Source organism: Sorex fumeus, unplaced genomic scaffold (genome assembly GCF_029834395.1).
Source record: "Sorex fumeus unplaced genomic scaffold, SorFum_2.1 ptg000044l, whole genome shotgun sequence".
NCBI lineage: Eukaryota > Metazoa > Chordata > Mammalia > Eulipotyphla > Soricidae > Sorex > Sorex fumeus.
In genome coordinates, this window is record NW_026606101.1 from 60,538,393 (window position 1) to 60,552,953 (window position 14,561).

The 14,561-nt window shown below is 39.6% G+C and overlaps 1 protein-coding gene across 4 annotated transcripts in view; it reads left to right on the forward strand.

The window, feature by feature from the left end:
* OPA1 (OPA1 mitochondrial dynamin like GTPase) overlaps positions 1-14,561 on the forward strand; it is a 101,611-nt gene that overhangs the window by 66,627 nt on the left and 20,423 nt on the right. For all 4 annotated transcript variants that reach the window (XM_056121962.1, XM_056121964.1, XM_056121963.1 and 1 more), the window contains 4 exons: positions 3,135-3,275; positions 5,611-5,727; positions 10,334-10,427; positions 10,743-10,853. In XM_056121962.1, coding sequence (XP_055977937.1) covers positions 3,135-3,275; positions 5,611-5,727; positions 10,334-10,427; positions 10,743-10,853 — 463 coding nt within the window. The remainder of the gene's footprint in view (positions 1-3,134; positions 3,276-5,610; positions 5,728-10,333; positions 10,428-10,742; positions 10,854-14,561) is intronic.

Here is a 14,561-nt window from a genome sequence, read left to right on the forward strand (position 1 = left end):
TCATTCCTTTCCTGGTTGTAACTTTGGTGGTTTTTTTGTTTGTTTGTTTAAAGAATTTGTTTTATTTTATTGGGGAGGGAGGGGGAGTCACATCCAGTGGTGCTCAGAGCTTACCCTGGCTCTGCTCTCAGGGATCACTCCTGGCAGGCTCGGGACTAGTTGGCTGCTAGAGATTGATCCTTCCTCTGCATGCGCCTTACCCACTGTACTGTCTCTCCAACTCCCAGTTAGTATTGAAGTTGTTGGAAGTTATTTTTGAAGAACCTGATTCCCAGAAGATTGCTTCAGGAAGCAGAGAGATTAGTTTGTCACTGTCAGACTCTCTAGCCTAGAAGGAGCCCAGAAAGTCTTCAGAGAAGAGCCTTCCTCTCTGGGTCCCACAGAAGGCCCAGGCTCACAGCAGAACAGAAACCACACTCGGGTCTAGAGGGGACGGGCATCAGAATCACCAGTGTATCTCATAGGTACTTTTGTTATTTTTTTATTGAGGTATCATAGTTTCTAGGTAAAGGTAAAGGTAAAGGCCCTCCCGTTGATCGTCGATTTGCTCGAGCGGGCCCAGTAACGTCTCCATTGGAGACTTTGTTGTTACTGTGTCTGGCATATCGAATACTCTCGGTAGCTTGCCGGGCTCTCCGAGAGGGGCGGAGGAATCGAACTCGGGTCGGCCATGTTGGCCGCGTGTAAGGCAAATGCCCTACCCGCTGTGCTATCGCTCCAGCTAGTTTCTAATACTTTTGAAGTTATGTAATAGTTAAAGATCACTGCACCGGTTCCTTGACCAGTGTTTCAAAAAGGACTCTCCACCATTATCCCAGCGGCCTTTCCCCTAACCCCTCCCCTCAGCCCCTCAGTTCCCTGTTCTATTGATTCTTTTTCAGGATTTGCTTGCACTGCGGATTATCTAGTCCTTTTCTTTGGTTTGGGTTTTGGTTTTTTGTTGGGTTTTTGTTTTGTTTTGTTTCGTTTTTTTTGGCAGATGAGCACGGTCATCTGGTATTTATCTTAAACTTTCTGACTCACTTCTTCACTTAGCTTAACACCCCATAATTCTATCCAACTTGCAGAACACTGCTACATTTCATCTTTTTCCCATAGCTAATAGTATTCCTGTGTGTGTGTGTGTGTGTGTGTGTGTGTGTGTGTGTGTGTGTACATACCACATTTGTGTACCACAGTTTCCTTACCCACTCATCTGTTGTTGGGCTCTTGGGTTTCCAGATCTTCACTATTGAAGTAGTGCCACTATGAACACAGGTACACGCATCTTCAAGATTAAGTGTTTCTGTGTTTGTAGACAGATGCCTAAGAGTAGAATCACTGAAAGTTCTGCTCATTTTGTTCTGAGAATTCTTCAAACCTGTCTCCAAAGTGGCTGAGCCCTACGACAGTTCCACCAGCCGTGAATGGATTTACGTTCTCATCCCACCCCCACCAGCACTTACCGTTTCTGGTCTTTTTCATATAGACCATCTTGCTCATATGAAATGATACTTCACTGTCATTTTGATGTGTGTTTCTAATAGTCACAGATTTTTTTCAGGTACCTGTTCGCTGTACCTGTGACTTCATTGTGGAAATGTCTCTTCTCTCCTCATTTTTCTGATGGGTTGTTTTGGTTTTGGTTGAGCTTTGAAGATCAGACCCAAGGGCCTCACTTGCCCAAGGCCAGTTCCACACATTGAGTCATATCCTTGGCCTATATAGGTTTTGTTTTCTCATGAAAAATAAAGCTTATTTTTAATAAGCCAGAGAGATAGAACGCAGCTGAGGCACTTCCCTTGTATGTGACAAGCCTAGGTTCAGCCTGCAGCACCACATAGAATTCGCCGAGCCCCACCCCCCCCAAAAATAAATAAAAAGAAAGCTTTCTTTACCAGGCATTGCTCAGGAGACTCCCAGACGCCTCTCTCGGGACTCCAGTGGTCCCGCATCACAGGGCCTGAGGTGTACCACAACCTTGGGACTCAGCACCAAGCTGCTAGTTCTGTTGACTGAGTTGGGAGTGGGCCCCTGAGCAGCTCTAGGGAAACCCAGAAAGAATATATAAAAATTTTAGAGGTTTCATGTCAGGTCTACTTAATCAAGCTCTCCTCAGACCTCCTCTCTTCAAACATTACATGATTTTGTTTGTATTCTAATACACTCAGATTCCATAACTTGATACAGTTGGGTACAAAATGCTGTATGGGACACACCCAGCAATTTGGTACAAAATGTGAGTGAATTTGAAACTTGGGGGTTTCTTTGTTGTTGTTGTTGTTTTATCTCCTTTTACCATGCAATTTTGAAAGGAGGACTGAAAACTAAAATTATGGACTTGAAACGATGTAAAAATCTTTCTCAAACTGATGACTAGTGGATATGTTTTCCTTCTTTGGTGAAGAGATTATAAGCAACTATAGAGAAGAGACAAGAAATGATTTTAAGAATCAGATATCTCACAGAATTTGCCTCAAACAGGATGAAAATGCTTTAATGATGAGACCAGAGTGAGTGATAGAACAGGGGGCGAGGAGCTTGCCTGGTACCCAGACAACATAGGTTCAGCCCCAGACAACACAAACTTCCCTGAGCCCTGCCAGGAGTGATCCTTGAGCAGAGTCGGGAGTAAGCCCTGAGCACCGCTGGGTGAGACCCAGGCACCTCTCTCCCCCAATGCCTTATGAAAAACACTTATTAAGATGAAAGATTTTTGAAGAAAATCAAACTGAATTTTACTGATTTATCAGAAAAGAAACATATCAGTAGCTTCAAGTTCTAACGGCAATCTAGTACTTAGATAGGAGGCATTCATCGGACATTATCTCTTCCCTGTTATACACCACAGTCCTTAAATTTAGATCACATCCTGCAGGCAAGAACAATCATGGAAACAGTGAAACATTTCAACAGATATATACACAGGACAAGTTTGTTTATATGTTTGTTTGCTTTTGGTCTCTCCTGTCTGGCTGATTCTCCGTTCATAACCCAGTGCCTTGTACTCACAGCTAGGATGCTATATTCTTCCTTCTGTTTCTGTGTTGGGTTTAAGTGCATTAAAAATGTGTTCGTATAAATTGGGACTCATTTCTGCAAGTGAGCTAAGACCTGAACTTTCTAAACTCAATTTTCTTTTAAACATGTTAAAGAGTATTCACAATGAAACCAAGAATGAATTGGAGAAGATGCTGAAATGTAACGAGGAGCACCCTGCTTACCTGGCGAGTGACGAGATCACCACGGTCCGAAAGAACCTGGAGTCCCGAGGAGTCGACGTGGATCCGAGCTTGGTAATGCCATCTGCTCAGAAGCCAGGCTTCCTTTCTTAACCTGTGTTCCTCACAGTCAAATTCGATGCTTCTAGCCAATTATTTATTTGGGCTTAATTATTTATTAAAACATTTAATTTTGCTTTGATCATGTGTACTGTTTACTGACAGTAAAAACTCAGTCATTTTGATTATGAATATAATTGAAATTTTGTGTGTTGGTTTTTTAAATTTAAAACTTCAATTTTTGAGTGGGAAAATTGAGCCTTAGAAGTACTTAAGCTAATAGTGGTGGCAAATGGGGGTGGAACCCACCAACACCTCTGCCACATACTACTGTTTCAAACTGCAAAAAAGAATTTCTGCTAAATACTGCTCGAGAGATTCTATATGCTGTGTGTATATACATATACATACATATACACACAGAGAGATATACATTTTAAGTATGAGTATAAAGTTCAGAAAAACTGAACATTGCATTTTACTATATTGGACAAGGCTTTTGTATTGTAGGTCATTTTCCTCATAATAAATGAGAATAAAAATAGTTACAGTTGGTTGATTGGTAGGGGGTGCCCCCAGCAGTGCTCAGGACTCGCTCCTGGCTGTGTCTCAGGGATCACTTCTGGCAAGGCTCAACCATATGGGATGCTGAGCATCAAATCCAAACCTGTCATGTGCAAGACAAACACAAACACACCCTACACGCTGTACTAGCACTCTGGCCCCAGAGCAATTACAGTTAGAAAGCTTATTTGAGGGGAAAAAAAGTTTTTAAGCTGTACTTCTGAACTGTGACCCCATTTGCTCAGTTCAGGTGTGCAACAGCAGAAATTTCTTTTCATATCAGTTCATACTATCTTAAATGAATTACTACAATGAGAAGTAGTTCTACAGGGGGTGGGGGGAAACCTGTCCTGAGAGTTTTCAGAGACATATGTGAAGTCTTTTAAAGATTCTGCATCTGTGTTTTTGCAGTAACGTATACTTAGAGTAGACTTGTTTTAAATTCCACAGTGATCAGAAAAGGAAAAGAAAATTGGTAAAACTTAAAGCAATTTAAGCTGTTATATATGTGGCATATTTATCAGCCAGAGTCCTTTATGATTCCCTTGCTCTGTTCTTTATATCACACATCTAAGGAGAGGCTATTTCGTGTTTGTCCCTCTCTGACTTCATGCAGCATGATGGATGCCCTCTGGCTCAGCCCACATAAAGGCAGCCATGCTTCCATCTTTTCTCGGAGCCAAGTACTATTCCATTGCATATCTAATAGGCCACGGTTTCTTTAGTCACTCATCTGTTCTTGGGCACTTGGATTGTCTTCGGACCTTGAATATTACAAATAGTGCTGCACTGAACATAGAGGTGCCCATGTCTTTGCAAAACACTATTTTTGAGCCTTTGGGATAGGTGCCAAGAAGTGGAATTACTGGTCATTTGGAAGCTTCATTCTTAATGTTTTGAGATGTCTCTGTATAGTTTTCCTGTGAGAATGGAGTAGACAACATTCCCACCAACAGATAAATTATGATATCTATATATTTGTGACCTAGCATAGTAAGTGTGTGTGTGTGTGTGTGTGTGTGTGTGTGTATGTATGTTTGTAAAACCTATTAAATAGATGACAAAGTACCATAATGGATATGGGAATGATCTTTATGATGTCAAGAGATGTAAAGGCCCCTCACATTCCACTGGCTATTTTTCTGATCTATCAAATGGTGTTAATGGTACTTGTTTTAAATATTTAACATTATTGTTATGCTCTAAATGAAGACGGTGGTGTGAAAGAGCTTTAAACAATTTATATAGTGATAAGATGATCTGATTATATTTCTCCAATGACAAATATAATAATCAAAGGAAATATAATTGAGTTGATGGAATTTTTATGAAACCAAATTCCTAATTCCAGCAGTGTTCTCAGGTAAAGGTAAAAGGTAAAGGCCCTCCCGTTGATCGTCGATTTGCTCGAGCGGGCCCAGTAACGTCTCCATTGGAGACTTTGTTGTTACTGTGTCTGGCATATCGAATACTCTCGGTAGCTTGCCGGGCTCTCCGAGAGGGGCGGAGGAATCGAACTCGGGTCAGCCATGTTGGCCGCTTGTAAGGCGAACGCCCTACCCGCTGTGCTATCGCTCCAGCCCATTTTGATATATTTACAAATTTTTTAATTTAAATTTTTTTTTGAAAGGGAGAAGAGTAGTAATAAACCCTATCTATACTTAAAGGGTTGGTTGAATAAGTGCCACTGTTTTTAACTTTTTAATAAGTAAACTTCATGTATGACTTTTCAGAATGTTTGATGAACCTGAAAAATGTACAATAACTGTTTGTCTTTTCAATTTAGATTAAGGACACTTGGCACCAAGTTTATAGAAGACATTTCTTAAAAACAGCTCTAAACCATTGTAACCTTTGTCGCAGAGGTTTTTATTATTACCAAAGGCATTTTGTAGATTCTGAGGTAAGCATTACAAAAACGAGGAGAAATGTCTTAAATGTTTGTATGCTTAAAAATAAACTTCAACTGTAACATTAACTTTATTTATTTTTTTTTTTTTGGGTTTTTTTTTTTTTCTTTTTTTTTATGAGGTACAGTTATAGGCTTACAAATTTTGTGCTTGGGTTTCAGTTATACAATGATCAAGTCCCCATACCTCCACCAGTGCCCGTCATCCATCCCCATGGGTCCCAGCATCCCCCCCCCCTCATCCCCCCCCCCCCCGTCCCATCCTGCCTCTGTGGCAGGGTATTCCCCCTTGTTCTCTCTCTCTTCTTTTGGGTACTGTGTTTTGCAAGAGAGGCTTTGAGTGGCAATCATGTTTGGTCTATCGACTACTTTTAGCATGCTTCTCCCACCCTGGGAGGGCCCTCACAACACCCTTCATTTGGTAATCTCTTCTCTATCTGAGCTTCCTTTTCACCTAGAGCCTGTGGCTGGCCTTCCATTCATGGGGCAAAATTCCTGGTACTAATCTCAGCCATTCCTGTGTGTCACTCTCACTTTTTGTTGCTTTATGTTCCCCAGATGAATGCAATCTTTCTGTGTCTATCCCGCTCTTTCTGACTCATTTCGCTTAACATGATACTTTCCATGTAGTACCACTTGTATGTAAATTTCATAACTTCATCTTTTCTAACAGCTACATAGTACTCCATTGTGTAAATGTACCAAAGTTTCTTTAACCAGTCATCTGTTCTTGGGCACTCAGGTTTTTTCCAGATTCTGGCTATTGTAAAGAGTGCTGCAATGAACAAACAATTGCAGATGTCACTTTGACTATACCTTTTTGCCTCTCTGGGATATATTCCCAGGAGTGCTATAGCTGGGTCAAATGGCAGATCAAATTCTAATTTTTTGAGAGTCGTCCATACTGTTTTCCAAAAGGGTTGGACCAGCCGGCATTCCCACCAGCAGTGAAGGAGGGTCCCTTTCTCGCCACATCCGCGCCAGCACCGGTTGCTTTTGTTCTTGTGGATGTGGGCCAGTCTCTGTGGTGTGAAATGATATCTCATTGTGGTTTTGATCTGCATCTCTCTGATGATTAGTGATGTAGAGCATTTTCTCATGTGCCTTTTTGCCATTCGAATTTCTTCTTTGCGAAAGTTTCTGTTCATTTCCTCACCCCATTTTTTGATGGGGTTGGGTGATTTCTTCTTGTGGAGTTTAACCAGTACCTTGTATATCCTTGATATCAACCCCTTGTCGGATGTGTACTTGGTGAATATCCTTTCCCATTCTGTAGGCTGTCTTTGTATTTTGGTCACTGTTTCTTTGGAGGTGCAGAAGCTTCTTAGTTTAAGATAGTCCCATTTGTCTATCTCTGTTTTCACTTGCTCAGCCAGTGGCGTGACATCTTTGAAGATACCATTAGCTTCAATATCATGGAGAGTTTTGCCGACTTTGTCTTCAATAAACATTATGGATTCTGGTCTGATGTTGAGGTCATAAATCCATTTTGATCTTACTTTTGTGCATGGTGTTAGGCAGAGATCTGAGCCCACTTTTTTGCATGTAGCCGTCCAATTTTGCCAGCACAGTTTGTTGAAGAGGCTTTCCCTGCTCCATTTCACTTTTCTTGCCCCCTTATCAAAAATTAGATGATTATATGTTTGGGAGGAAATGTCAGTATATTCAACTCTGTTCCATTGGTCTGCAGCTCTGCTTTTGTTCCAGTACCATGCTGTTTTAATTATTACTGCCTTGTAGTAGAGTTTGAAGTTAGGGAGGTTGATTCCTCCCATTTTCTTTTTCCCAAGAATTGCTTTAGCTATTCGTGGGGGCTTATTGTTCCATATAAATTTCAGGAGTGTTTGCTCCATTTCTTTGAAGAATGTCATGGGTATCCTTATAGGGATTGCATTGAATTTGTATAGTGCTTTGGGAAGTATTGCCATTTTGATGATGTTGATTCTACCCATCCATGAACAGGGGATATTTTTCCATTTCCTCGTGTCCTCTTTTATTTCCTGAAGTAGCGTTTTGTAGTTTTCCTTGTACAGGTCCTTTACTTCCTTAGTTAAGCTGATTCCTAGATACTTGATTTTCTGGGGCACAATTGTGAATGGGATTGTTTTCTTGATGTCACTTGCTTCTCTTTCACTATTTGCGTATAGGAATGCCATGGATTTTTGGGTATTGATTTTATAGCCTGCCACTTTACTATACAAGCCTATTGTTTCTAGGAGTTTCTTGGTAGAGGTTTTAGGGTTCTCTAAGTATAGTATCATGTCATCTGCGAATAGTGAGAGCTTAATTTCTTCTTTCCCTATCTGGATGCCCTTAATATCTTTTTCTTGCCTAATCGCTATTGCAAGTACTTCCAGTACTATATTGAACAGTAGTGGAGAGAGTGGGCATCCTTGTCTCGTCCCTGACCTTAGGGGGAAGGGTCTCAGTTTTTCCCCATTGAGGATGATGTTTGCTGTAGGTTTGTGGTAGATGGCTTTAACTATATTGAGGAAAGTCCCCTCTATCCCCATTTTGGCAAGGGTTTTCATCATGAATGGGTGCTGGATCTTGACAAAAGCTTTCTCTGCGTCTATTGATATGATCATATGATTTTTATCTTTTCTTTTGTTGATATGATGGATTATGTTGATTGATTTCCGAATGTTGAACCATCCTTGCATCCCTGGGATGAATCCTACTTGGTCATGATGTATGATCTTTTTGATGAGTTGTTGTATTCTATTGGCTAGTATTTTGTTGAGAATCTTCGCATCCGTGTTCATCAGGGATATTGGCCTGTAGTTTTCTTTTCTTGTGGTGTCTTTGTTTCCTTTTGGTATTAGAGAGATATGGGCTTCATAGAAGCTGTTTGGGAGAGTTTCTGTTTTTTCAATTTCCTGGAAAAGCTTGAGAAGAATTGGCAATAGGTCCTCTTTAAATGTTTGGAAAAATTCGCTAGTAAATCCATCTGGGCCTGGGCTTTTGTTTTTGGGAAGACTTTTGATTACAGTTTCAATTTCCTTGATGTGAATGGGTCTATTCAGGTACTCTATATCTTCTTGATTCAGCTTTGGGAGATGGTAGAGATCCAGGAATTTATCCATTTCTTCTAGGTTCTCGTGTTTCGTGGCATAGAGACTTTCAAAGTAGTCTCTGATGATCTCTTGAATTTCTTTAGTTTCTGTTGTGATATCCCCATTCTTATTTCTGATTCGATTTATTAGGGTTCTCTCTCTCTGTTTCTTTGTGAGTGTTGCTAGTGGTTTATCTATCTTATTTATTTTCTCGTGTAACATTAACTTTAAATCATTTGGTTTTCTAAAAGAAAAAAAAATTCTTTACAGAGTATTTATACTTTGCTGCTAACTATATCCATCCTGCCTGTGGATAAGGTTGTGTGTAAAAGTAACAAGCACTAAGCCACTTCAATTTTCTTTTTAAGAATTAGATTTTTTTATTTTAGAAAATAATGCATTTCACTTGTATAGTAACTTCAATAAATAAAAATACAAATACAAGGAAAACAAAATAATTCTAATTCCCTCACTTAGAAGTAACTTCTTTCAACTCTTTCTAGACTTGCTTGTATGAGAGTGTTTCTGTAAAAGTCTTCTACTTGCATAGTGAAAATCATTCTTAAGCCAATTTTCTTATATTCTTTTAATGTATTATACTGTAATCCTTTACTAGAATCTTACTGTAGCTAATTCTTTAAAGAACTTAATGGGACATTTGACAAAGTAACCTCTAGGTGGCAGTAAACCAATGTACTTCAAAACATTTTGTTCTGAGCAAAAATATTTTTTAGTTTCTAGACGAAATGCTATTAATCAGTTATCTTATTTGAGATTTAGTCAGCTCTCTTATTAATGAAAGTAAACAGTTATTGATATCTCTAAAATGCTTTTTTAAAACTTAGGCAGTTATTTGTATTTATATGCATTTGTGGAAATAGTGGCTAGATTTTTGCTTAGCTTTGGTTGTTGGGAAGACCTTTACACAGTAAGTGTCTTTAAAATTGTTAGTTTTCACATTGTAAATTTCTAAAATGACTTGAGTGAGCACTCAAAGAAATGAAGTTAACCTAAAGACACATTAAAAAATAAAAGGGTGTAAACTAAGTGCACGGTTGTCTGTGCTGTGAACTTTACCAGATATAATGTAATGAAATTCTGTATTTCCAAAATATGGTATTTTCTTTGTTACTGGAATCAGAACAAACCTTTTTTGTTTAAAGGGTGATTTATTGGGCTGGAATGATAGTACAGCGGGTAGGGCGTTAGCCTTGCACGCAGCCGACCCAGGTTCAATTTCCAGCATCCCGTATGGTCCCCTGAACACAGCCAGGAGTAATTCCTGAGTAAATAGCCAGGAATAACCCCTGTGCATTGCCATGTCTGACCCAAAAAAGCGGGGGGGAAAAAAGGTGATTTATTGAGTCCTGTGCAGAGAAGATTCATAGTCTTTCTCTGGAATAGAAATACATGTATTAATCTGATTTGCTTTTATATTACTATAAGGGCTTCAGACTTAGTACTGTCTTTAGTAGTTTAGGTTACATCTGTGATGGTTTTTGATTAAATTTGCATCTGATAATATTAATTACTATACATTTCAGTTGGAATGCAACGATGTGGTTCTGTTTTGGCGAATACAGCGAATGCTTTCTATCACTGCAAATACTTTAAGGCAGCAACTCACAAACACTGAAGGTAAGCTGCAGAAAGACTTCTTTCTGCATCAAAATCAGTAGTAACAGAACCCATGTTTGACAGAATTTTAGAATACCTCTTTAACTACAGATTTGTTAATTAAACCAGAATTTATCATTTTCCCTTGAAATGGTAGGGATATTGAGTCACAATGGAAAAGAGATAAAACATTGACCAGTGTGCAGAGACCCCTCTGCCTGTGAAACAGACACGGGTGCTTCGTAGTTGATCTAACAATGAGGAAAGTGCTGTTATTGTGAATCCTTCTCTGCATTGCACTCCAGTGTTTGTTTGTTTTTCATTTATTTTGAACAGTCAGGCGATTAGAGAAAAATGTTAAAGAGGTTTTGGAAGATTTTGCTGAAGATGGTGACAAGAAAGTTAAATTGCTCACCGGCAAACGCGTTCAACTAGCTGAAGACCTTAGTAAGTAGCATTGTGCCTTCCCCTACTGCTTCTGGCCTCTCCTTTCTCACTTATTTCGTCCTCTTTTAGTCACACATGTACAGAAAAGTTACAGGCGCATGCAGAAAGCACTCCAACACCCACCTCTTGGGAGGAAGTACCTAACCTAAAGTACTTCCAGAAGAGATGTATTTTTATTTTAAGAAACAAGAGTTGTGGGGCTGGAGTGATAGCACAGCTGGTAGGGCGTTTGCCTTTCACGCAGCCAACATGGGCAACACAGGTTCAATTCCCAGCATCAGGATTCCATATGGTCCCCCGAGCACCGCCAGGAGCAATTTCTGAGTGCATGAGCCAGGAGTAACCCCTGAGCATCGCCAGGTGTGACCCAAAAAGCAGCAAAAAAAAAAAAGAACGAGAGTTGTTCAAAACCATCAAAATTAGGTTATTGATATGGCATTTTTGCAGCTTATACTCAGACCTCATCATTCATGTTGTCCTAAGGACGGAATATTCCAAGCTCATTCTTTCTTAAATTCAGTTCCTTTCCTCACCTTGCCGTCCCTCTTTCTTTTTTTTTTTTTTTTTTTGCTTTCTCTTTTTATCTCACTTTTTTTTTTTTCTTTCAAGAATAGTATTTGGAATTCAAGATCTAGGAGCTAGACATGCTCATTTTATTATTATATCACTGATCCCAGGTCCTTTCTGTGGAAAGAGGTGGAGAAGAAATATTTCGTGTGTGTGTATGTGTGTGTGTGTGTGTGTGTGTGTGTGTGTGTGTGTGTGTTCATACATACACTTATCCCTACCTAATCATGTTTATATGTTGCTGAAAGCATGAGTTGATAATCCCTTTTGAATTCTGTGTTACTGAGTTACAATATTCTTTCACATAGTTGTAACTACCTTTCAGCTAATGAAAAATGTTAGTCTGGGATCAGAGAGATAGCAGGTTTTTCACCAGTGACTTGGCTACCTCAGTCACTCAGTGCAGGTAGAGTGCTTGCCTTGAACGAGGCTGACCCGGATCCCCAGCACCACATATGGTCCCCCAGGCCACACCAGGATGATCCCTGAGAGCAGAGTCAGGAGTAAACCCTGAACGCTGCCAGGCCAGGTGTGGCCCAAAAAGAAAAAGTCTGACTTCGTATCCTGAGTATCCTTAATATTTTAATATATTTGATCAGTCTTCCCATACGTCACCACAGTGTCATAGTGAAAATGCCCTTGCACCCTGCTGGCACTGCTACCCACGTTGGCAGCTCCCCAGTCTCTCACCCTTTGTGCTTCCCTAGTTTCTGAGAGCTGGAGCCGGAGTGCCTTCCTTCATGCAGTTCCTCAGACTGAGCTAATACCCAACTCTGTGCCAGCCAGTCCCTTCTTTCTGCCCTCACAAACATCCCTCATCTCCCCCAGGCTTGTGTGGAGATCTCCACTTACACTGGTCAGGGCTCTCACCCCCTGCTCTGGACCACCCTCAGAGATGGACACTTTTCACTGCTGAGCAGGGCCACCAACACCCCCATCTGAACAAACCTCCCCCCAACACACCTTTGCCCTCTGTACCAGGCTGCGATGGCTCAGCCTTTTCCATCCCCTCTACCCCCGCACCTCCAGCCTGCGTTGGCCCAAGGACTTTGGGAGGAAGAGAGAGATGATTTGGTTCCTTCTTGACTCCTGTAAGTTTCTAACCTTAATTAATACTTGGATTGCAAAGCTTTGTGGTTGATCCTTGAGAAGCCAAGGAAATTAGTGACATATTAATCTTACAAAGTATTTTCTGTTTGAGCATACCTCACAAGTTTACCTTAATCAGTTCCATGAAACAAAATGTTTTCCCTTTCATTGTATGCTTAACTAGCCTGTCTTACAAGTTTTCTGATCTCTAAATGAAAGCAGGTATTGAATAAAATTCCTTCCAATTTGAGATGTTTTTCGGCTGAGTTTCTGTCATGCAGTAGCTCACTAGACTGTGTCAGAAACCAGTTTTTCTGATGTATGCGCTGCCCGAGCAACTGGCCTTCCTCTGTGCCTCCTTCATCATCTCTTTCTTGCTAGTTACCTGAGCTCTTTATTGTTTTCTTTTTCTTTTTCCTTTCTTTCAAGAATCTTTTTCTGAAGCCTTATTTTAACTTTTACCTACATTTTTATTCGTTTTTTAATGATGCTTTGGCAGTACAGTTATGTTTGTGCTAACTCATATGCAATCTGTATGTCTATCTGAACAGCCACTACTGTGTTATCTTAAGCAGAGCATCTCCCAAGGACTTGAGTCTTTGATTGTAAAATGACTGATGTCATAGTTGCTTCCCAGGAGAATTCATTCAAACACATTTGGAAAGCCTCAGTTTCTGACTTCATGCTAAGTTCTGTCGTAGGAAGAGATGCTCTAGTGTCGCATGGCTACAAATCTGTTTCTTCTGTACCCCTCAAGATATAGTTATCAAATACTTCAGTGTGTATATACTTGTAAGGGGTCGAGAACAGTGTCTTTTTTTCTTGTTTCATAGTTGGGCTTTATCTATCCCCATCATGTTCCACTCTTATTTTGATTCAGTTTGTGCTTCATCAAGCCACATGTTGTATTCCAGTGTTTTCCTGACAAGGTGCTCATACGGTTCTCTTGAAATGATTTACTGCTTTTGTAAATAGACGATTATAGTGATGTTAATATACCAGGTGATGTCATTTGGAAGCAGGTTTTTCACCAGTGACTTGGCTACCTCAGTCACATTAAAGTCCATCCAACTGTTGAAAAGGAATTTTAAGAGCACCTTTTCCTTGTGACTTATTTTAGAAACGTAGCAGTCATGGATACTTTTAGCAAACGTGTAAAGAAAGTTTCACACGTTTAATGGTTACTACTGTCTTATACATACCAAAATTGTATTGGTAGCTGGAATTTGGAGAAAGGAAGACAGTCTAGAGATTTTGCTTTGATTTGAGAATAGTTGAAACAGGATTTGTAGAGATTGGTAAAGCTGAATCTTGACAGTCTCCAACATGTCTTATCTTTAAGTCATTTTACCACTTTGGAGACTGAATTTATTGTTTTTGAGATGAGTAAATAAGATACAAGATTAATCCAAGTTAAAACAGCCTACAAAATAACTGACTCTAAAAATATCAAGATCCAGAGGAAGAAAGAAAGAGCAAAGAAAACTTTTCCACGTTGAAAGATACTCACAAGTAGGAAATTCAGTGTGTTCTCCTGAACTGGAATTGTGGGGAAACTTTGAGTGGGTTTTTAGGATTGAATGAGGCTAATATATTTTGGTGCTTAAATTGGTATTATTTAAGAAAATAATATTTGTAGCTAATAATAGAGTATTTCAAAGTGATAGGATAGAACGTCAGTAAATGGCTGAGGAAAAAAAGCATTCTTTATAGTGATCTTCCAACTTTTCTATAAGTCTAAGATTGTTTTTACATAAAAAGGTCAAAAAAAAGGTCTATTTTTTTTTAACTGATATTGTATCAGGGTCATGTGTAATTAAGTTAGGAAAAGAGGACTTGAAAACACGATTTCTGAGGTTGTTGACAGTCTAAGTGACCTCATGAACAATTCAGTAAACTATGTAGCTCCTCCTTACCACCATTTTTCTAGTCATGTTGAGACCTGTCTCCTGTTTTAAAATTCCTTAATGACCTTCAAGAAATTAATTTGATTTTGTAGCAAGTTTTACTTCAAAGGATTTGTCTAGAAATTTAAAGTGTTAATTTAGATAA